The sequence below is a fragment of the Mustela nigripes genome, chromosome 14 (assembly GCF_022355385.1).
Source record: "Mustela nigripes isolate SB6536 chromosome 14, MUSNIG.SB6536, whole genome shotgun sequence".
Classification (NCBI taxonomy): Eukaryota; Metazoa; Chordata; class Mammalia; order Carnivora; family Mustelidae; genus Mustela; species Mustela nigripes.
Window position 1 is genome coordinate 18354602 of NC_081570.1, and position 21050 is coordinate 18375651.

At 41.0% G+C, this 21050-nt stretch overlaps 2 protein-coding genes and 1 pseudogene across 4 annotated transcripts in view; 1 reads left to right on the forward strand and 2 right to left on the reverse strand.

Annotated features, from left to right (window-relative positions):
* The first annotated feature begins 523 nt into the window (after positions 1–523).
* TMEM50A (transmembrane protein 50A) lies at positions 524–16803 on the forward strand. Its single transcript, XM_059376697.1, has 7 exons — positions 524–637; positions 2678–2784; positions 4175–4287; positions 5685–5752; positions 8189–8281; positions 11248–11308; positions 16337–16803. The coding sequence occupies exons 2-7, from the start codon at positions 2692–2694 to the stop codon at positions 16380–16382; spliced, it is 474 nt and encodes a 157-aa protein (XP_059232680.1). The 5' UTR covers positions 524–637; positions 2678–2691; the 3' UTR covers positions 16383–16803.
* Positions 10210–10293, reverse strand: LOC132002414 (U4 spliceosomal RNA; annotated as a pseudogene).
* Positions 16336–21050, reverse strand: part of RHCE (Rh blood group CcEe antigens) — a 38411-nt gene continuing 33696 nt past the window's right edge. For all 3 annotated transcript variants that reach the window (XM_059376696.1, XM_059376695.1, XM_059376694.1), the window contains one exon: positions 16336–18233. In XM_059376696.1, the coding sequence (XP_059232679.1) occupies positions 18207–18233 (27 nt within the window). In that variant the 3' untranslated portion in view covers positions 16336–18206. The remainder of the gene's footprint in view (positions 18234–21050) is intronic.

Here is a 21050-nt window from a genome sequence, read left to right on the forward strand (position 1 = left end):
ACCTCCCTGCCTCCTTGGGGTGACTCCACCCCTCCTGGAGGCGGAGCTACAGCGAGGGCGGGGCCAGGAGCTGAGAAAATAAACAAGACTTAAAAACCGAGCGGAGGGGGGTACCGCGAACGTTCACTTTTCGGACCACGTGTGACCCGTCACTCGTCCTGTCACCCTGAGATAACTGAGGAGCCGACCGCAGCACTAGAACACTTACCATCTCACCCTGAACGGATACCAAGGCCCAACACCCACTTTCCTTTCAAAGGAAGAGCGACTTGCCACGCCTCCCCTGGACGGGTGCACTCAGCCTACCACTCCTGACGTGCAGACGCGGACAGAGCGTCCCAGACTGCCCAGTCCGTCCGCGGGCGCCGGGAGCACGCGCAGACCTCGGCGCGGTGGGCGTGGCTCCCTCTGGCCCTCCCTCCGCTCTTGGCCCTCCCTCTGCTCTTCTCCCTCCCGCGCCTCTTCCTCAGCCCCGCTCCCCGCATGCGCGACCGAGCTCCGGGGGCGGTCCTGTTTCATCCGGGTACCCGGTGGCCGGTGGCTGTTTTGTTTTCTTGGCTGAAAACTAGGAGAAAGTGAGGCGGCCCCGCGCAGCGCGACACAGGGCCCGGGACCGACTGCACGGGCGGGGCTGGACGTAAGTGCCGGGCGGGAGTCGGGGGAGGGGGTCGCCGCCACAGCCTCTCCAGAGGGCTCGGGCCCGGGGCTGTCTGCCGGGCGTGTGCTGACAGGGTCCTTATCTCCACCCTCTGGGAGGCTGCGGGCTCGGGCTGTGTCTCTCTAGACCCTTCCCGGCTGCTTCCTCCGGGACGGCCGCGTGCGCATCTCGCTGGGCTACCGGATGGCGTCCCTCCCCGGAACGTCTCGGGATCCGTGGAAATCACCGAGGTTCCGTTTTTGAGGGTTAGAGAAGCAGCCCCCGAGAGGGATTGTCACCCATGGGCTCCTTTTTGGAGGGGGGTGGCCGAGCTAGAACGAGTTCCCACATCCTCTCAGCCCGCGACCACTCTAGACCTGGGGTCTCGGGGTCTGGGGGCGGGCTTTGCGCAGCAGGGTGCCGGTGATAAACCCAAGAAAAATGGACACGGATGGTTGGGGCGGGGGCATAGGGATGAACCGAAAGTAACACATCCTGGATTGCGCTTCCTCCCAGGGAAAATTAAAGGCGAATTTTCAAAACTGAGCTTGGTTCCAGAGCATATTAGCACTGGTTATAATCCCAGGTGTTAATATTTAATGCTTAAAAGGGATGTTACGATTGGACTCTTTGCTCTTTTTTAGAATATCATGGTTTTTGGCCAATCAGGATTGCTGACTACAGAGTAGCTTGACAGAAGGATTCAGGTTCTCTGTAGGAGTTTGGGTGTGTCTTGATAATTAGCAAGTTATACATAATTCAGGCGTTTTCAGTACTCTGAAACAGAGATGGTTTCCGGATGTGTCTTAGGCCGGGTCTGCATAGCCAGGCTCTGAGGAATGCTTTATGTAATTTGTTAGGTCGGCTGTGGTAATTCATATATGGTAATTCAGCAGTGGATTTTTTTTTTTTGTCTGAATTAATATTAGCTTCAATTTCGTGCTTTCTTTTGACTGGGAGACATCTGTTAGAATCAGAGACAGAGATATTAAAATGAAATGGGTCTTGTTTATATAGAAATGACACCAAAAATCAGGATTGGTTCTGGAAAAAATAATGAAGTGAAAGGAAATGATGTGAGTAGAAGACCTGCAGTGCAGTGTCTAATTTCTTTTTTTTTTTTTTTAAGATTTTATTTTTTTTTTATTTTTTTTTATTTTTTAAACATTTTTTTTTAAGATTTTATTTATTTATCAGAGGGAGAGAGCAAGCACAGGCAGACAGAATGGCAGGCAGAGGCAGAGGGAGAAGCAGGCTCCCGGCTGAGCAAGGAGCCCGATGTGGGACTCGATCCCAGGACGCTGGGATCATGACCTGAGCCGAAGGCAGCTGCTTAACCAACTGAGCCACCCAGGCGTCCCTAAGATTTTATTTATTAGACAGATCACAAGTAGGCAGAGAGGCAGGCAGAGAGAGAGGAAGGGAAGCTGGCTCCCTGCTGAGCAGGGAGCACAATGTGGGACCCAATCCCAGGACCCTGAGATCATGACCTTAGCCGAAGACAGAGGCTTTTTAACCCACTGAGCCACCCAGGTGCCTGAGTGTGAAGAAACACATGTTCTGTTTTAAAATGTGTGAAGAAACACATGTTCTGTTTTAAAATGTGTAAATTCCCAAGACAAATATTTTTCCACCTGAGTGCATGCTGTAACTAAGCCAAAGTTTATCTTTTTTCTCTCCTCCATGTTAGTGCTCCTGTATTGTAAGTGTTAAAATCACATAATAACTTAGTTTGGAATTAAAATTAATAACCATTATAAAATTTTTCCATATTTGGATACCCACATTTGTTCATATTTCTTAAATATACCCAAACTATAAATTAAAAAAAAGCTAAATGAGTACAGATTTTGTTTTCCAAGGTTTTAATGTGGAAATTGATCAAAAATTAAATATTCTGAAAAAGTATGTGTAGCCAAGATAAAGTATTTGACTTTCATTAAATTATTCCTGAACTGTTAATTATTTTCAGGGAACATAACTCAATGTTTGAAGTAAGTAAATAGAAGTACTTTAATGGAGTTTTTTTTTTTTTTTAAGTGACCTGAAAAAAAATGTCTGGATTTCTAGAAGGCTTGAGATGCTCAGAATGCATTGACTGGGGGGAAAAGCGTAATACTATTGCTTCCATTGCTGCTGGTGTTCTAGTAAGTGTCATTGATAATTTGGGACTTCATTATTTTGTTGTGTTTGTTTTTATGTGTTTTGAATTCTGTAAGATGTTTTTAAATATGTACTATTTATTTTATCTTTGACCACAAAATTTATTTTAATAAACGTTGATGTTTTGTTTATGAGGGAGATAGAATAACTCCATTTTAAGAGTTGCTATTACGGTTTGAAAAATGATTAGTAGAGTGATTGGTTTTCTTTAAATGCATGTTAAAAATCTTATATAAGATAGTATGCTTTATACATTCATTATATGGATAATGCCTCCTTTTTATGAGTCTGTTAAGATACCAGGAAGTGTTATTTTGTTTTGTTTTTTTTTTTTTTTAAGATTTTATTTATCTCTTTGACAGAGAGAGATCACAAGTAGGCAGAGAAGCAGGCAGAGATAGAGAGAGGGGAAGCTGGCTCCCCACTGAGCAGAGAGCCCAATTCGGGGCTTGATCCCAGGACCTGGGATCATGACCTGAGCCAAAGGCAGAGGCTTAACCCACTGAGCCACCCAGGTGCCCCACCAGGAAGTGTTTAAGAAAGAAACAGGTCAGAACCAGTGGAGAGATATGATTGTATTTTTTCATAATCCAGAGTTAGTTTTCTTCTCAATCTCATTAAAAAGCAAAAACAAAAGAAAAAACCACACAGGAAGCTCTCACTAAAGTGTATTGCCTAGAAGTAATTTGTAGTATAAAATTTTTATTTACATTGCAAATCCCTCAGGGCATCTGATTTTTGTGTTTTATACTTTTATGTTGTCATATGCTGTAAATAGTGGGTTTTATTTATTTATTTATTTATTTATTTTCAAGATTTTATTTATTTATTTGACAGATGGAAATCACAAGTAGGCAGAGAGGCAGGCAGAGAGAGAGGAGGAAACAGGCTCCCTGCTGAGCAGAGAGCCCGATGTGGGGCTCTATCCCAGGACCCTGGGATCACAACCCAAGCGGAAGGCAGAGGCTTTAACCCACTGTGCCACGCAAGCGCCCCTAAAAATAAAGTCTTAAAAAAAAAAATCATTGGGGCGCCTGGGTGGCTCAGTGGGTTAAGCTTCTGCCTTTGGCTCAGGTCATGATCCCAGTGTCCTGGGATCGAGCCCCGCATCGGGCTCTCTGCTCGGCAGGGAGCCTGCTTCCTCCTCTCTCTCTGCCTGCCTTTCTGCCTACTTGTGATCTCTGTCTGTCAAATAAATAAATAAAATCTTAAAAAAAAAAAAAAATCATTAGAGGAGATCTCTTCACTTTAGTATATGTGCTGCTGAAGCGAGCTCAAGGGATCTCTTCATTTTAATACTTTGCTTTCTTTTTAGATGATAATATGAAATTACTGTAATTTATCATTAGTGTTGCTTTTTTATGTCTGTTTTAGTTTTTTACAGGCTGGTGGATTATCATAGATGCAGCTGTCATTTATCCAACTATGGAAGAGTTCAACCACTCATACCATGCCTGTGGTGTTATAGCAACCATAGCCTTCCTGATGTAAGCATTATTGTTCGTGACACTACTTAACATAGATTGTCACACAATAAAAATGTCTTTCGTATAGTTGATCGAGTTCATATTTTTCAATGTCATCAATGTACTGGACATGGTTTAAAGGTCAGCTTGCAGAGAAGGACTGGCAGATGGCTCAGCAAGGAAAAAACAGGAGCAAAGAAACACTAACCTAAGAACATCTGCATTTTTTTTTTTTAAATACAAAGCTTGTTTTAAAATGTATTTGTTTGCCAAATAATGTGGTTGATACAGAGATCATTTGATCATTCTAAAACTTAGATTTGAATGAATAAATTAAGACTTCATATTATTATTTAAAAAGTCAGGGTGCATGTAGTGTAGTCAGCATGTTTATTGGGCACCTACTACTATATGGTAGGCACTGAAAATAAAAATAGGAAACAAGATAGACACAGCCCTTGCCCTCAAGGAAGCTTCCATTGTAGTGGTAGACACATACACATACACCCACAATTGAATTGAGACATATGTATATAAAATATGTATAAAGTTCTAAACTTTTTAACATAATATATTGTGAACATTTTCCCATGCTATTTCTTTTTTTCTTTTTTTTTTTTTCTCCCATGCTATTTAAATTTTTGAAAGGATACTTCTAAAGAAAGCAAGTCTGTCTCAATTTAGAATAGTACTCTGTGAGAGTCAGCAAAAGACTTCCTATGTTTGGAACCTGCATCGGGGATCAAAAAACAAGATTTTACCACTTGAATCACTTTGATAATAACTTCAGAGTCAAAAGTTATTGTTTTGCTTACTATATAATTTCTCCAAACATTGGATATTAGTATAGAATTATCACAAAAAATGCATTCCAAAGCCAATTTTAAGTAGTTTTCGGATTGTCTAGGGACTTTTCTGTCTCTGTGTTTTGTCATGCATGCATATTACATGTTGAGTATGTCCCCTGTGTACACATGAAAAGCTAGGCAGGATTATTCCATCTCAGCAAGGCGTAATTTTGAGAATTTCACTCTCAAATTTTAACAGGTGAGATATAATCTTGAAAAATTATCCCTCAAATGTTACCAAGCATCAGAATCACCTCAAGGACTTGTTAAAAGTCAAATTGCTATGCCCTTTACCCAGAGTTTCTGCCTTAGTAGGCTAGGTTGGGGCTGGGGAATTTTCTTCCTAATCAGTTCGTAGGTGATGATTCTGCTGGTCTGGGGACTATCCCCGCTACTTACAGGGATGTGGTTGAAGGGACTTAAGTTTACTTGAACCCATTACTCAAGACTCATGAAGCCTAACCTTAAATTTGAGGTACTCTAGTTTATTGTATCTGGTAGTTTGATATCATGGGTATTTTCTCTTGGAGTCAAAGACTGTGATATCTTGGCTTTATTTTATTCATACAGGATTAATGCAGTATCAAATGGACAAGTCCGAGGTGACAGTTACAGTGAAGGTTGCCTGGGTCAAACAGGTAAATAGGCGTAAACAGCGCCTTACTATACATCCTTGAAAGTGAGAATATACATGGCAGGGCCATCATTCTAACTCCGTCAGATCAGAGATAGGATGGAAGTACATCTAGAGCAGAAGTTATAGGTTTCAAGGCATAAGGTACAAGTCACAATCTAGGTTGGCTGTAGAGCACAGTGTATGCAGTCTTGAGTTTATAGCTTGTGCAGTAAAATGTAGATATAAATGTATATAGTATAAAGCAAAGGACAGTATGCAATAAAGAGTGTAAGTGCAAAATAGACTTTATAGGACCTTAAGTTTTACCATATAAATTATTTTCTTCTCTTTTTTGTCAACTTTATTTGATTGGATTCGCATTTTGAAATAGTTCAGAATCGTAGTAATTTGGGTATGTTTTGAAATATACAATATAAAATTTACCCTCTTAACCATTTTTAAGAGTAGAGTTCAGTAGTGTTAAGTACATTCACATTGCTGTGTAACCAACCTCCGGAATTCTTTTCATCTCGCAAAATTGAGTAGAATGATAGAATTTTGGTGCATAGGTTCACCGAGTCCGTTCCTTCTCAGTTGAGCAGCTCCTGTCCCCTGGCCTCCATTGCCACGCACCTGGGTGAGGTAGGCTGAGTACAGGATGTGTGTGGCACAGCTTCCTTGAGAGTCCAGCTTACACAAGGACTTGAGGGATCATTGATTCAACAATTTAAGTGATAAACTTATATCCATACAAAAAATAGGCAGAATTCAAGTGACTTTTTTTTCTTTTTCTGTCTTTTTTTTTTTTTTTTTTAAGATTTTTATTTATTTATTTGACAGAGAGAGATCACAAGTAGGCAGAGAGGCAGGCAGAGAGAAGGGGAAGCAGGCTCCCTGCTGAGCAGAGAGCCCAATGTGGGGCTCGATCCCAGGACCCTGGGGTCATGACCTGAGCCGAAAGCAGAGGCTTTAACCCACTGAGTCACCCAGGCGCCCCTGTCTTTTTTTTTTTTTTAATGAAACAGGAGAAACCTCAGTAGTCAGCCCTGATCTATACTTTCTTTGGTTCACCATCTCTGTAGAAGAGATACAGAAACACTAATCTGGCATGATCATAAACTATAAACAAATAGATGAATGGTAGCAGTTAGTGTTAATAATAATAAGCTAGTAATAGCGAGGGCTAGGACTCGACTATGGCCACCACATCTGTAACTAAAATTTGTTAGCCAACACAGCTTTGGGGATCGAGAGCCAGTTGTATTTAAGACTACATCTGTGGGGCGCCTGGGTGGCTCAGTGGGTTGGGCCGCTGCCTTCGGCTCAGGTCGTGGTCTCAGGGTCCTGGGATCGAGTCCCGCATCGGGCTCTCTGCTCAGCAGGGAGCCTGCTTCCTTCTCTCTGCCTGCCTCTCAGTGTACTTGTAATTTCTCTCTGTCAAATAAATAAATAAAATCTTTAAAAAAAAAAAAAAAAAAGACTACATCTGTGACTGTCAGCTTATTATTTCTTTTTTTTTTTTTTTTTTAAAATTTTATTTATTTATTTGACAGACAGAGATCACAAGTAGGCAGAGAGGGGGGTGGGGGGGGAAAGCAGGCTCCCCAATGAGCAGAGGGCCCGATGCGGGGCTCGGTCCCAGGACACTGGGATCATGACCTGAGCCTTGGTCAGAGGCTTTAACCCACTGAGCCACCCAGGTGCCCCAGCTTATTATTTCTTAACTCTTCTTTTGTTTCATGTTTTGGAGATGAAATCAGAAATTAAATATAGCATTCTGTTTGGTTTATTGAACAAGGCAGTGCTTTTATTTTATTAAAATTTATTTATGCTAATTAAACTCATCTCAGTTCATTTTAGGAAGTCTAAGGACTGTTTATTTTATAGCAAGTCATAAATATTTTATAAATGTGATTTAAAATTTGTCCTCCTCTGTTAACATAATTTTAATGAGGCTTTCCTAAGTGCCAGTCATATTAGTTTGAATTTATTTCACTGCCTGACTTACCTGGAAGTGAAGTATGGTAGTATGTTTAGATTCACATATCACTGAATATGAATTTTTAGTTAAGTATACCTATGTTATTGCTTGGAAATTCTCTTGGAGGAGTTTAAATTTTGGAGTACAGTTTCTAAAAATATATGGAGAATGAGCTTGTAAATATGTTAAAACATATTTTGTGAGATTTTTTATAGGATGGTTGAGGAATTTTTCTCAGTATACATATTTAAGGAGATTAATTATAGGCACTTAGAATATACAGACCAGCCAACAAGAAAAAGGCCAACGTCTGCACTCATGAAAGATATTCAGCACATCTTCCATTCTTATTTTAGACTTTAAATGGCAACTACACATTTTTTCTGTTTTGGTTTTTGCTTTCCTTTTGAAAAGTTAATTGAACTGGCTCAGCTGACATATGAGAAAAAATGCGGGTAAAATGTTATTTCTTTTAAGGGGCTCGCATTTGGCTGTTCATTGGATTCATGCTGGCATTTGGGTCTCTGATTGCATCTATGTGGATTCTCTTTGGAGGCTATGTTGCTAAAGGTAAGAGAAAACAGTTTACGTTTTACTTTGATGGAATACTGAAGTTGTGCATTAGGGTTGGTTATTTTAGAGCAAAGCTTTTTTTTCGTACAGATGGGTCAGCTACTAGCTGCTAGCATTTATGCCTGGGAACTCCCTTCACCCTATCAGTATTTTGTTTTGTTTATTTGGTATGTTTTTACTATTCCTTCTTCTGATCTAGAGCCTGGAAGTAATGGGACACAGCTCCAAACCTTGCTTCTCTTTGGCTTCCCAAAACCTCAGAAGCTATTTGGCAAGTTTTGACATGGTGAATGATATCCATAGAAAGCTCTAACATCCTAGAATTAAAATGTATTTAGCTAAGCCTCCCTTGTCCTATGACATCATCTCCTTTTAAATAGAGAGTAAATTAACAGTTCACATACGTCTGCTGTGGAAGGCCAGTGTCAAGCAAGGCCTGTAGGAAGAGGCCTGCTTTTAGATCCCTGTTTGAAATCTCACCTTTACAGACCCCAGAAAAATATGAAAACCCCTTGTTGTTCCAGGTAAAATTGACTCTGCTTCTTACAGTAAAAGTATGGTATTAATGATCTGCAAAAACTAAACCAGCAGAGATCTAATCTAGCCCAAGTTTTAACCCTTTATTTCTTTGAACAGAATGTAATTCTTGGATTAAAATTATGGGTTTCCTGAATTTTTATTAAGATCATTTAAGTCTTACAGACAGGAATGATAGGCACTTTAATATGTATTTTGGTTATTGTTGCTTATATAATTTATTACTAAAGCCATGTTCCCAAAAATGTAGCAAAGAAAGAAACTATAATAATGTACTGTTTTTAAGTGTTTTGGTATATTTCCTCTGGTCTCTTATGTTTCTGTGTAGTTCTAGAATAAATAAAATTTTGAACCTAGGTTTTTACATTTTACATGATATCCTAAGTAGTTCTCTTGCTGCTATAAAATCTTTATCACCATCATATTTTAAAAACAAAAATGTTACTTTTTTATCATGTGAATTCCATAGTGCTTGTTCATTGTAGAATACTGAAAATATAAAAAAGCTCAAAGAAGAAAATAAAATTATTGATAATTCTTCTCTCCCAGATGCAACTATTGATACAGATCCCCTTTTTGTAGAAATGTGTTTATCTCACAAAACTTTGGTATTTTTCTAAAGACTTCTGGAGCCAGGTTATGCCTTAAGAATTATTAGCAGGAGATCTATAATTTTATAAGTTGCCTTTCTATAGGATCTTTATGAGCCATTCTAGTGCTAGTAGTTACACTAATGTGGAATAATTTAATCTGGCCTTGAGGTAGTGAAGCTTCTGCAAACCAGTTGTTATAGTAATCAGATTAATTTAAAACGATTCTGAGAAATAGTTGATAATTCATCTACTTATCATGCTTGGTTTGTCAATTAATGAGTAATCATTGATAGCTCCAGTAGTAGAAGTTTATGAGGATTTCAACTTCAATCTGGGATGAATTAGAAGAAAATGTTCTGGCAGTCTTGCCCATCCTAGCTAATGGTTTCTCTGTCCCTCCAAATGTTCAGGTCAAAAACTGGGGGATTAAAACTTATCAGAGATGATACTTCTCTTTCTCTTGTACCCCACATTCAGTCCATCAGCAAATCCTGTTGATTCCGCTGCTAAAATATATCCTGAATCCTGCCACTTTTTTTTTCTTTGAAAGAGAGAGAGCCCACAGGCACGTCCTTGTGCACAGCCATGGGGGTGGGAAGGGGGAGGGGCTGAGGGACAGAATCTTAAGCAGGTTCTACACTCAGTAGAGAGCCCGATGTGGGGTTTGATCTCACTACCCTGAGATCATGACCTGAGCTGAAATCAAGAGTTGGATTCTTAACCAACTGAGCCACCCATCACCACTATTTTTTTTAAATACAGTTTTGTGTGTGTGTGTGTGTGTGTTTGTTTGTTTGGTTTTTGTTTTAAGTTTTCAATTAGCAATAATCGCGCCTCGGATAAACCTCATTGGCTACGATACTGCCACTGCGCAAAGCTTGGTTTTTGTTTTAAGTAATCTCTCCACCCAGTGTGGGGCTCCAACTTACAACCCCTAGATCAAGGGTCACATGCTTTACCGACTGAGCTAGCCAGGTACCCCCTGAATCCCACCACTTTTTACCATCTCCATTGCTACCACCCTTGTTAAATCTGTTAGTCTCTTGTCTGATTTCCTGGAACAGCTACCTCACTGGTTTCTGTTTCTCCACTTACCTCCTTTCATCTACTCAGCTCAGCAGCTAGGGGAATCCTATTAAAATATGTCATTACTTTCCTGCTTAGAACCCTCCAGTGGCTTCTCATCTCCCTTAGAGCGAAAATCAAAGCCCTCCCTGTGACTGCAAGGCTCCGTGTGGTCTTGCGCCGCACACCCTCCAGCCCACCCCTCATTCTTCTCTGATCTGTGTCCTGCTTTCTCTCTGTCGCCCACTCGGCCACTCCTCTCTGTGCCAGCCCACCGCCACCCCTGGCTTGCTGCCCTTGCTCTTCTGCTGCTTCTGCGTGGGGCTGCCCGCCCTTCCTGCCTGTCCTTTCATCACTGTCCCCTTCTCATGAGGTCTTCCTGGCCGCTTGGATAAAATGTCATCATTCATTGCACTTCCCTTACCTTTTCTTGCTTTATTTTTTCTCCTCACTTACTTATTCTCTACGTTGAGCTTCATGAAGATGAAAAAAGTTTTGCCTGTTTTATTTACTGCCATATTCTCAGCACATTACAGTGCTGAACATGGTACGCACTTGCTCAATATCTGTGAAATGAAGGGAGGGAGCTATCATCTACTACACCAGTGCTAGACTCTGTCACATGTATTATGTCATTTAATACTCGAACCAACCATGTTTACCAGAAAATTCAATTATGTAAGGCAGGAAACTTGCTATTCACCAGTGTATCAGAAATTAAATGTTTTGAGACCATGAACCTCTGAATATTACAACTATTTTTTACAGAAAAAGCCATCGTATACCCTGGAATTGCTGTATTTTTTCAAAATGCCTTTATCTTTTTTGGGTAAGTTTCTTTTACATTCTTTATCCTATTATTTTTTTTATTTCAGGGTTTTTCTTATTTGAGAGGGAGTAAGAAATAGAACACGAGCGGAGGGGAGGGACAGATGAAGAGGGAAAAGCAGACTCCCCACTGAGCAGGGTGTCTGATGGGTGTGATCCCTAGGACCGCGGGATCATGACCTGAGCCAAAGGCAGACGCTTAACTAACTGAGCCACCCAGGTGCCCCTGAATTCTTTTTTTATAATTGTTTATGTTACTTACTATATTTAGTTGATTAATTTACCCTGTCCAGTGCCCCTCCCCCATGTTATGTCATAAAATGAAGAACGAGACTGAGAAAAATAACAAAACACAGGTTTGTTGTTACCAACCTTGGGAACATACACTGATTTTTTTTTTTAACCACCACCAACTCCCCTTTAATGAACTGTGACTCAAGTAGATTTAGTTACATAATCCTGACAGTGTTCATTTAAAATATGTATTTCTAACAGTTATTTTCAGTGAAAGCCTGCTTAAAGCCTTTTCTCCTTAAAATTTTGTTTCTAAGGGCATTATATAGGTCTTTCTAACTTAGTGTTATTAGAACTTATGCATGATGAAATTTGAGGTATGCAGGAGAAGCCCTAACATTTTTTATCGTTCTGCTGCAATGACAAATTAAGCGATTACTAAAACCCCTGAGAACCTCAATATTTTTATTAATGATCTTTGCTGATGTTCATTCCTTTCTGGGTACTAAGGGCCTGCTGTTTTCCCTACCCTTAGCCTTCCACCCTTGCCACTGCCACCACCCCCTCCACACCCCGCCCCCCAAATCTTCTTTTTATGCTCTGCATCAGGGATTCTTTTTTTTTTTTTTAAATAAAGATTTTACTTATTTAAATAGAGAGAGTTGGGGGGTGGACAGAGGGAGAGAGAATCTCAAGTAGACTCCATCTTGAGCGTGGACCCTGAGATCATGATTTGAGCTGAAACCAGGAGTAGGATGCCTAACCGACTGCACCAGCCAGGCGCCCTGCATCAGGGATTCTTAACCATCATCCTGTGGAGGGTTCTAAAGATGGGAAAGCACCAGACATTTCCGTAGACAAGACACTGCTGTTTCTGCTTGTTTCTAGGCTTTATATGGCTTTCATGATTTTCAAAGAAGTCCCTAATCCAAAAAAAAGGTTAAAAAACTACTCTATTCCAGGACAGTCTATTGTAGGACTGTTCCTTTTCTGTCTCTTCCTACTGACCCCCCTAAGCCCCATATCTATCTGAGCCACTCATGAAATGCCGACAGTTACCCTTCAGTAATGCGCAGCAGTGATATTCAGACTTTTTCCTCCACCAGGAATTCTTGCAGTTTTATAAAATCAGTTTGGAAATAAGAAAAATGTGAACTTAGATGTGGCAAAGTATACAGCGTCTTTGGGTCTTTCCTTATGTCCTGAAACTATTGGAGAAAACCCAAAGAGTTTAAACAACAAGAATAAAAAAATCAGCCGCTGTTATTATGCAGAAAACAATAATGACCAGAGTTTATTGAGCAATTCTTATCTCTGAGGCACCATTCTTAGTATTTTACCTGTATGCTCAGTGAATTCCTGTAACAACTCTGAAGGTGGCCCCATGATTATCCCTATTTTATATGTGAGAAAGCAAGCACAGAAAAAACAGGCTCCTTGTTTGAGATCATGTGGCTAAAATGGAAGCTGTCTGACTCCAGAGTTTAGGCTCTAACTACAAGGATGAAGACGTTTGAGATTCGGGGTGAATTCAGTTGACTGTTTTCTCTTTTTGCTGTCCTCTGCTGGTTGTTTAGCATGAGTTCTCTTTTCCTCTTCCCTCTTCCCTTTTTTGGGAGTATAACACTGGGAGTTGGGGAGTTTGGGAGTATAATACTTCAAAAATACAGCATGAGTAAACCTCATTTCTCAGCTTATGAAATAAAATCTGGGTATGTTTTTTATTTTGTAGGGTAATGTAGCATGTTTATGAGAAAGTCGGTGTGCATAGGTAGGATTTCTTTTCCTTTCAAGCGGCAGTGCCAGGGCCTGGACATCTGTACAGACGGCCCCCAAGCATCTGAGCTCACTACTCCAGTGTCTCCACAGTGTGGGAGGTGCACAGGGAACTCAGGGCCCCACAACTTCAGCCAAGGGAAGGTAGTGTGAGGGTGTGTAAGAAAAGCTTTAGGATGGAGTTGTGGGGAGGGGTATCTACTGAGAACCAGCCAGGGAGGGGCAAACAGCAGCCTTCTTTATCATTTACCCTGGCAGAGAGAAAGAATAAAGCAAGTTCCACCTTAAGACGCTGCTGTAGCAGAGAAGTCACCGTGTCACCGGAGTGGGGAAGAGGATTGAGGGGGAAACACATGAGTTCACGTAGCAGTTTTCACATGATGCAAAACCTTGGAAACCAATCATTGACTTGTCTCAAATTATTTATTTATTTGTTTGTTTGTTTGTTTTTAAGATTTTATTTATTTATTTGACAGAGATCACAAGTAGGCAGAGAGGCAGGCAGAGAGAGAGGAGGAAGCAGGCTCCCCTCTGAGCAGAGAGCCTGATGCGGGACTCGATCCCAGGACCCTGGGATCATGACCTGAGCCGAAGGCAGAGATTTTAACCCACTCTGCCACCCAGGCGCCCCAAGTCTCAAATTATTTATGATGATTATTTATATGGAGCAAGTTTGGTTTCTCATTTGGTACTGTTAGCCTTCTTCAGACTTAAAACTATGGTTTCTGAAAATACTATAAGCAAATTGAAATTAAATTCAACTAATAAGCACTGCTAGTGGAATAGTTGTAGCAGATTGCCTACCATTCTGATTTATAACAGGACAATAATCAGCAGCCCCTGAGAAATTACTGTTTCAGAAATCAGACAGATGTCAGTACCAAAGGTGACCATCTGACAGTGTAGGAGGGACTGGCTTTTGTCCAAGAAACTCTTCAGATTACAATTTACATCTGTTGACTAGTATTTTGAAGGATGTCTCATCCAAGCTATCTGGAGGGTAGAAGCCTGCTATTAACCAGAAGACCAGAGATCAGAACACCTTTTAGAGCTTTATGAAATCCTTTATAAAGAGAAGTTAACATTCTTGCAAGAGAGGGTACAATTTTCTAGTTGCATTTTTGTTTTCATCAAAAAACACTGAAGTATTTACCTCCAGAAAGGCTTATGAAAGCCATTTTAAATTGATCATTACAATTATAGGCTTAACCTTGAGTAGACACTGGGGCCTGGAAAACACGAGAAAACAAATGCAAAGCAGCCCATGCCACTGTCTACCCCCCTCTTCAGTTTCTCCCTCCCCCTTGCCTGCACATCCAGGGCCTCTCAGAGGGCCTCGGAAGCATCTCAGACTTGTTCACTTTCTATTGGGTCACCATCATCCCTTCCTGAGCACTTCACATCCCTGATGGTTCTTCCCTTGGATCCAGTTTTCCTGTGTCACTTTCTCTTCTAAAACATCGCTCTAATTCTGTCACTTCTCATCTTAAAATTTTTCAAAACTTGGAGCTTTCTACAGAAGAACTCAACACTAGTGGCCATGCAGCCAAGTTCTGTCCACGGCTCTGTTTTATTTATTCAATACAGTATTTTCTGTTTTATTGAGCCAACATTTAAAACTCCAGAGACTTTTACATTGAAATCTGAAGTTTGGGGGGCGCCTGGGTGGCTCAGTGGGTTAAGCCGCTGCCTTCGGCTCAGGTCATGATCTCAGGGTCCTGGGATCGAGCCCCGCATCCGGCTCTCTGCTCAGCAGGGAGCCTGCTTCCCTCTCTCTCTCTCCCCACCTGCCTCTCTGCCTACTTGTGATCTCTGTCTGTAAAATAAATAAAATCTTTAAAAAAATAAAAAAAAGAAATCTGAAGTTTGGGCTTTTCCTCAAAAAGTGGAAGATCTGACAGTCCCGAGCCTTGCATAACAACAATCAGCTGGAGATGGATAGTTGTTCCTTTAAGTCGGGGCACATCTCCGTCTAATCCCATTTCATACTGAGTCTCAGGAGCCCCCATAGCAGAACGTACAGGCTGACATCTGCCCTCTTCACTCATTTAAGGCATGTAAGGCCCCTGTGGGCAATTAGCCACCCTGGTCAGTTGGTTTACCAAATCCTGGCCACTGCCATTCCCTATCTTCCTTGTCTCTTAAGCTATAATCCAGCCATATTGGACTCCTCCCTGCTCTAATGCACTTTGGGTATCCACGTGTATCCAGAGATCTAGATGGAGACCTGTATCTCCTTATGCCTATAACTGCCATCTTGCCACTCTTAAGCTGAAACTTGGAGGACAGCTGTAGACCAGTCCCCACCTAAACCGTGGATGGCAAGTTCTTTGTGGGCATATTCCTGACACAGCTGTCACTTGGGCTTTCCCTGAGGCCCTGTGGTCTTTTATTCCCTTTGCCTCTTGATAGGTTGTTTCCGCTTCCTTTGTCACACTAGCTCCTGTTCCTACCAGTCTCCCATTGAAACTCCTGCTTATCCTCCAAAGTCCGTTCCAAATATTACTACCTCTGTAACTTTTTTCCTAACACATTCAGGCGGAATAAATTCCATGTGTTTCTGTGTTCTCTCAACATTTGTTCTTCTCAACACATGTCTTCCCCCCCCCCACACACACACACACCCCTCCTCCGCTGTTAGCACATTGTGTCACCAACAATGTGAGATGTGAGCAGCTTGAGGGCAGGGACACCATAGCTTATGTATTTTTATAGCCCAGCCATCTAGCACATTATATTCAAAAAAGGTTTGTTGAATGAATATGATAAAATTAGACATACTATCATTATATACTAAACATTGGTTAACTTTTTAAGAGTAGCAGAAGGCTCCAGTTCTCAGAAGTCGAGGATGTGGGAAGCACACGTTCATTTTCTGTTCTGATACATTCCTGGTGTTTTTCTGTAGTACAACTCATCAATCCTTTGTTGCTAGTTTCCCACCATCCTCCCCATCTCACATACTCTCTTTTTCTCCCCCAAACTCAACTAGATGTGATGTTTCTTATTTTATTTGCAGAGGACTGGTGTTTAAGTTTGGCCGCACTGAAGACTTATGGCAGTAAGAGCGTCCAGTTTGCTTCTGCACAGCAACCTTGTGTGGGTTTTTTACTACTCACTCCCAGTTTTTTGTAATGCCATTTTTTAAACTCATTTTTGAGTGTAGTCTTCAGCTTCAATTTGTGTAATACTGAAATCATGAGAACTTCCTATGTAAACAACAACAAAAATCTATTGTGTGCATTGGACTAACTTATAAAATGTTGAAAATATGCCACATGAATAATTTTTATTAAGTTTTATCATGGTGTAATTTGTAAACATAAATTACAAAAAGAATCATGGATGCATCTTATACGAGCATTTGTCATAGCCAAGGTCCAAAACTACAGATTAAAGTGCTCTGAAGATTTAATGTGTCTAAATGTGGCCTCTTCTGTGTCAAATGTTAAATGAAATATAAACATTTTCTTGTTTTTAAATCTATGCAGTAGTCAGAATTCTTTCTTGCTATACGTTGTGTTTGATCTATCTGCAAACATTTCAGTGTTAGTAGCCATTGAGGGTGTGCCAAGGGGTGAGTTGGAAGAGAGAAGCTCCTGTTGGAAGAGAGAAGCTCCTGATTCAGCCACAAGGCTGCTCAACAGGGTCCCTTTGGTGCCTCTGATCGGGGCTGAGGCCTGACAGCCACTCAGCCCATACATGTGGTCATGGTGGGATGCTGACAGTCACTCCCTGTCTACCAATGAAGGAAAGAGGAAAAAGAGACTGGACACTAGTCTTTACTCAGGCGACAAATTTTTTTGTTGTTGATTTGACAATAAATTGAATTCCAAGTTTCCTTGTATCTCTGTATTGAACCACTAACCTCAAAATAGACCAGCAAGGTCAGTTAAAGTTACAAACATTTACTACTGAGAACTCTCACAGTCTGTCCTTTTGGAACCCTGCTTTCTCTCAGGCTCCCTTCCCCCTTGGCAAAATGGGAATCTTTTTTTAAATGAGCTAGTTAACTATGAGATACATGTTCTTTAGAAATGCAGCTTGAAATGTTTTCTTTCATAAAACTTGCTACAGTTAGCCCTTCCTGAAACACAGAATATCTCCTAGATGGTTTAAATTGTGGTGCTCTTGTCCACACCAGCTGTGATCTTTCACCTTGTACATCTGGAATATCGCCTAGGCATCTAGACACACAGAGAAATGCCATGTTGCTGCCATCCCATAGCCAATCACCCATGGTGGGTTTTTAGAGAGTTCAAGGGCATCTGAGAGGTTGAAGGTTCACCTCTTTTTACAGATGGGGGAACCCAAGCCGTGGAATGATTTTCTCAAGGTCACAGAATTAGTTTTGTAATCTTGGCCACATTATATTTCCACAACTGACCACATCTTTCCCTGCAGTCAAATTCAAAATATACCCAAGGTATAAGAACTACTTTGTGAAACTGCTGGAGTAGAAACACAATGTCCATATTATAGGACTAAATACAAGTGAATTCTTAATTTTTCTCTATTTAATATTCTGTGTTCTGCTGATATAGACAAGAGTTCACTGGGTGGCATAGGACGCTTTGTTAAGCATGAGAAAGAATCTAAGAATTGTCAATAAAATTGAACCAATGCCTTAACTTCATGTCTGCACCCAAGAAAATACTGATAGCATCATCTTTAATGAAACCAAACATTTATTTTAAACTATTATGAAATTACCATTCAAATACATTTTTAATCTTACTTTTTAATATCAAATTCATCTCTTTGACCTTGTTTCATTGTATATAAGGAGACTTTGCTGTAATGAGTGTCGCCCACAAAAAAGGGGAGGCAACAGTGAAAGGAAGTTGTCTCATTTTCAGACAGGCCTTGTTTTTGTTGGATGGTTTTGCTTAAAATCCAGTAGCCAAATGAGGAAACTGTGAAAGCAAAGCAAACATTTTTATTACAGATGAACCCTTACAGTCTTAAAACTTGGACACATATTGATTCTGGCTTGATCTTTGGAAACTGACATGTTGACAAAAATATGTCATCACAAAGGTCTTTGAGGGTCTTCCGCAAAATCTGAATGGGAAGAACTCTTAGATCTCATATCTTACAGCTCTTTATATGAGTCATTGGTAAATCGTGATCTGGCTTTTGTTTGAATGTCCCCAGTGACAGAGGATGCACTACCATATGAAGTAATTCATTCCATTTTGCAGACAAGTTCAAATTGTTAGCAATTTATACAGCATTGCCCTCTGGACCTAGTTAAATTCTTTGGAGAAGCCTATAGGAAACAAATATTTGTCCTTTTCTACATGATAATCTTTGAAGTATTTGAAGATTATTCTTAGATCTCCTTTGGGTCTTCTCTTCTGCAAGCTGAGCATCTCCTAAGTTCTTAGGGGGTGCCACATCCCACTGTGCCATAAATCACTGCATCTAGTACCATGGGCCACAGAGTTGTAGAAGTGGAAATCAGAGTGGCTAACTTATGGGGTGTTTTTTGAGGATGTGTGCTATCATCTCACACACATCTCCCTTTAACCCTTGAAACAACCTGGTGAGATATTAGTGTTCCTATATCCACAGAGATGAGAACACTGGGGCTCTGACGATCACAGAACAAGGGGTGGTAGAATCCAGATCGGTCTGACTCCACAATGCGGAATTTGATCTCATTTTACAAATGAAAGACTGAGCCCCAGGGAAGAAAAGTGACATCCCTGAAGGCACTGCCTTCCAGAACAAGGCTGTGTTTCGGACCTCTCCAAGAGGGGAGGAGTCTGTTGACAGGCTCCTAATCTGTTTTCCTACTCTGCTTTAGAAACCCGCTCTCCTCACTTCTGTTGAACAAGCATTTGTTGAATTTTTACTGTGTGTCTGGAACATGTATCTGAAATCAGAAGCAGGGGTGATTCCAGTGTGGTGAGGCTAGCTCTTGAGAATTTTGCCTAACACAGCAGGAGGGACTCAACACATTCTGGGGTATTTATGTGCTAAAACAGTGGTGGGGTTTATGTTTCTTGGCAATAAAATCATTTTAAAAATAAACTGCAAATACTCGTTCAGAAGCCAATGGATGATCTTCAGCATGTTGTGCTCATTTCAGAATCCATCCCACGAGCTCAGTCTTTACTCAGCTCTAAAAACCTTATCCTGTAATTTTCCCACTTAAACTTTCAGGAGCCTCCAAATGCCTGGAGGCTGAGTCAAGTGGCTTGTGCCTGTCTTTCATCCTTCCCTTCACCAACCATGCTGCTGAGCCAGGTTGCCTCCTGCTTCTCCCGTTCTTGCTCACAACCTGCCCCTTGCTTGGAATGTCTTTCACTTCCTGCCACTTAGCCAAGTCCAACACAACTCCCAAGTTCCACATTCCCTGACCTCCCCAAACTCATGGTCTTTCCCTTCTTTCATTTGTCCAGCAGCTGCTGCCAGGATTACTCACTCAGTGCTTAACAGATAGAGCTGTGCACAGAGAAAGATCCAGTCCTACACAGTGAAAGCCCTAGTTTCTCTGATCCCCCACACAGTACCCAGGACAGGGGCTTGTCTGCAATAGACTCACAAAAACCTATTTTCAGAAAGGTTAATTGTGGAATTAATTTTAATGAGTGGATGTTGGGGAGTCCTTGTGCTTTGGAAAGCACAAAATAAAATCCGTGGGTTATTAAATTGAAATAAAAAGTTGAAGGAGGGAGTTTATGAAAAATTGTGTCAGGAACTGAATTTTTATAAATCAGTATCTGCAGAAGGATCATTGTAATCTAATCTAAAGACAGAGCATTAGTGTATGTGGTTCCTTGAGAGCTAGAACTGCATTTCATTTAGATTTATCTCTCCAACTCTTTAAACAAGAGTTCTGTCGTATATTAGGTAAGTCATTAAATGAAATTAATTAGTGAATAAATGATTAATTAGTAATAGAATCATCCAAGGATGACAGGGGTAACTTTCAGGAGTGGTGAACTGCCAGGCATGGTTTGGGCAACAAGGGAAGGAATATCCTTTCCAATCCCCAGGTCTTTGGTTCTCTGAAATGCATTAGGTCACTTGATAATGATTAAAATGTCTTTTCGGGGGTGCCTGGGTGGCTCAGTGGGTTAAAGCCTCTGCCTTCGGCGCAGGTCATGATCCCAGGTTCCTGGGATCAAGCCCTGCATCGGGCTCTCTGCTCACAGGGAGCCTGCTTCCTCCTCTCTCTCTCTCTGCCTGCCTCTCTGCCTACTTGTAATCTCTGCCTGTCAAATAAATAAATAAATAAATAATATTTTTTTAAAAAAATAAATAAAATGTCTTTCGGATGGTTTACCAAAAAAGGAAACAAAAAATTACCCCTGGATTTATCAGGTTTGGAAGTTTGAATTCTTGCCTCTTAATGGATATTTGGCTTTTCCAATGAAAGCTGTGTTCTGCTGAATAAATGTTCTGCTCAGCTGTAAGAGGATTAATCAGAATAGTGGGGGAAGGAGGGGAGAAGTAACTGTCCTCTAGGAGCAGCAGCGGTTTCTTTGGAGCCAAACAGATATCAGTTCAAATTGCTCCTTTTCCATTTACTAGCTTTGTCATTTTGGACAAGTTATTCTTTTTTTTTTTTTAATTTAATTTATTTATTTGATTGAGAGAGAGAGACAGTGAGAGAGACCATGAGCGAGGAGAAGGTCAGAGAGAGAAGCAGACTCCCCGTGGAGCTGGGAGCCTGATGCGGGACTCAATCCCGGGACTCAAGGATCATGACCTGAGCCGAA

Excerpts from the sequence above, each read along its gene's own strand:
- TMEM50A (XM_059376697.1), top strand. The coding sequence starts at position 2,692 with ATGTCTGGATTTCTAGAAGGCTTGAGATGCTCAGAATGCATTGACTGG. Across the intron at positions 4,288-5,684 it reads GCAACCATAGCCTTCCTGAT|GATTAATGCAGTATCAAATG; the intron begins GTAAGCATTATT and ends TTATTCATACAG. Across the intron at positions 5,753-8,188 it reads AGGTTGCCTGGGTCAAACAG|GGGCTCGCATTTGGCTGTTC; the intron begins GTAAATAGGCGT and ends ATTTCTTTTAAG.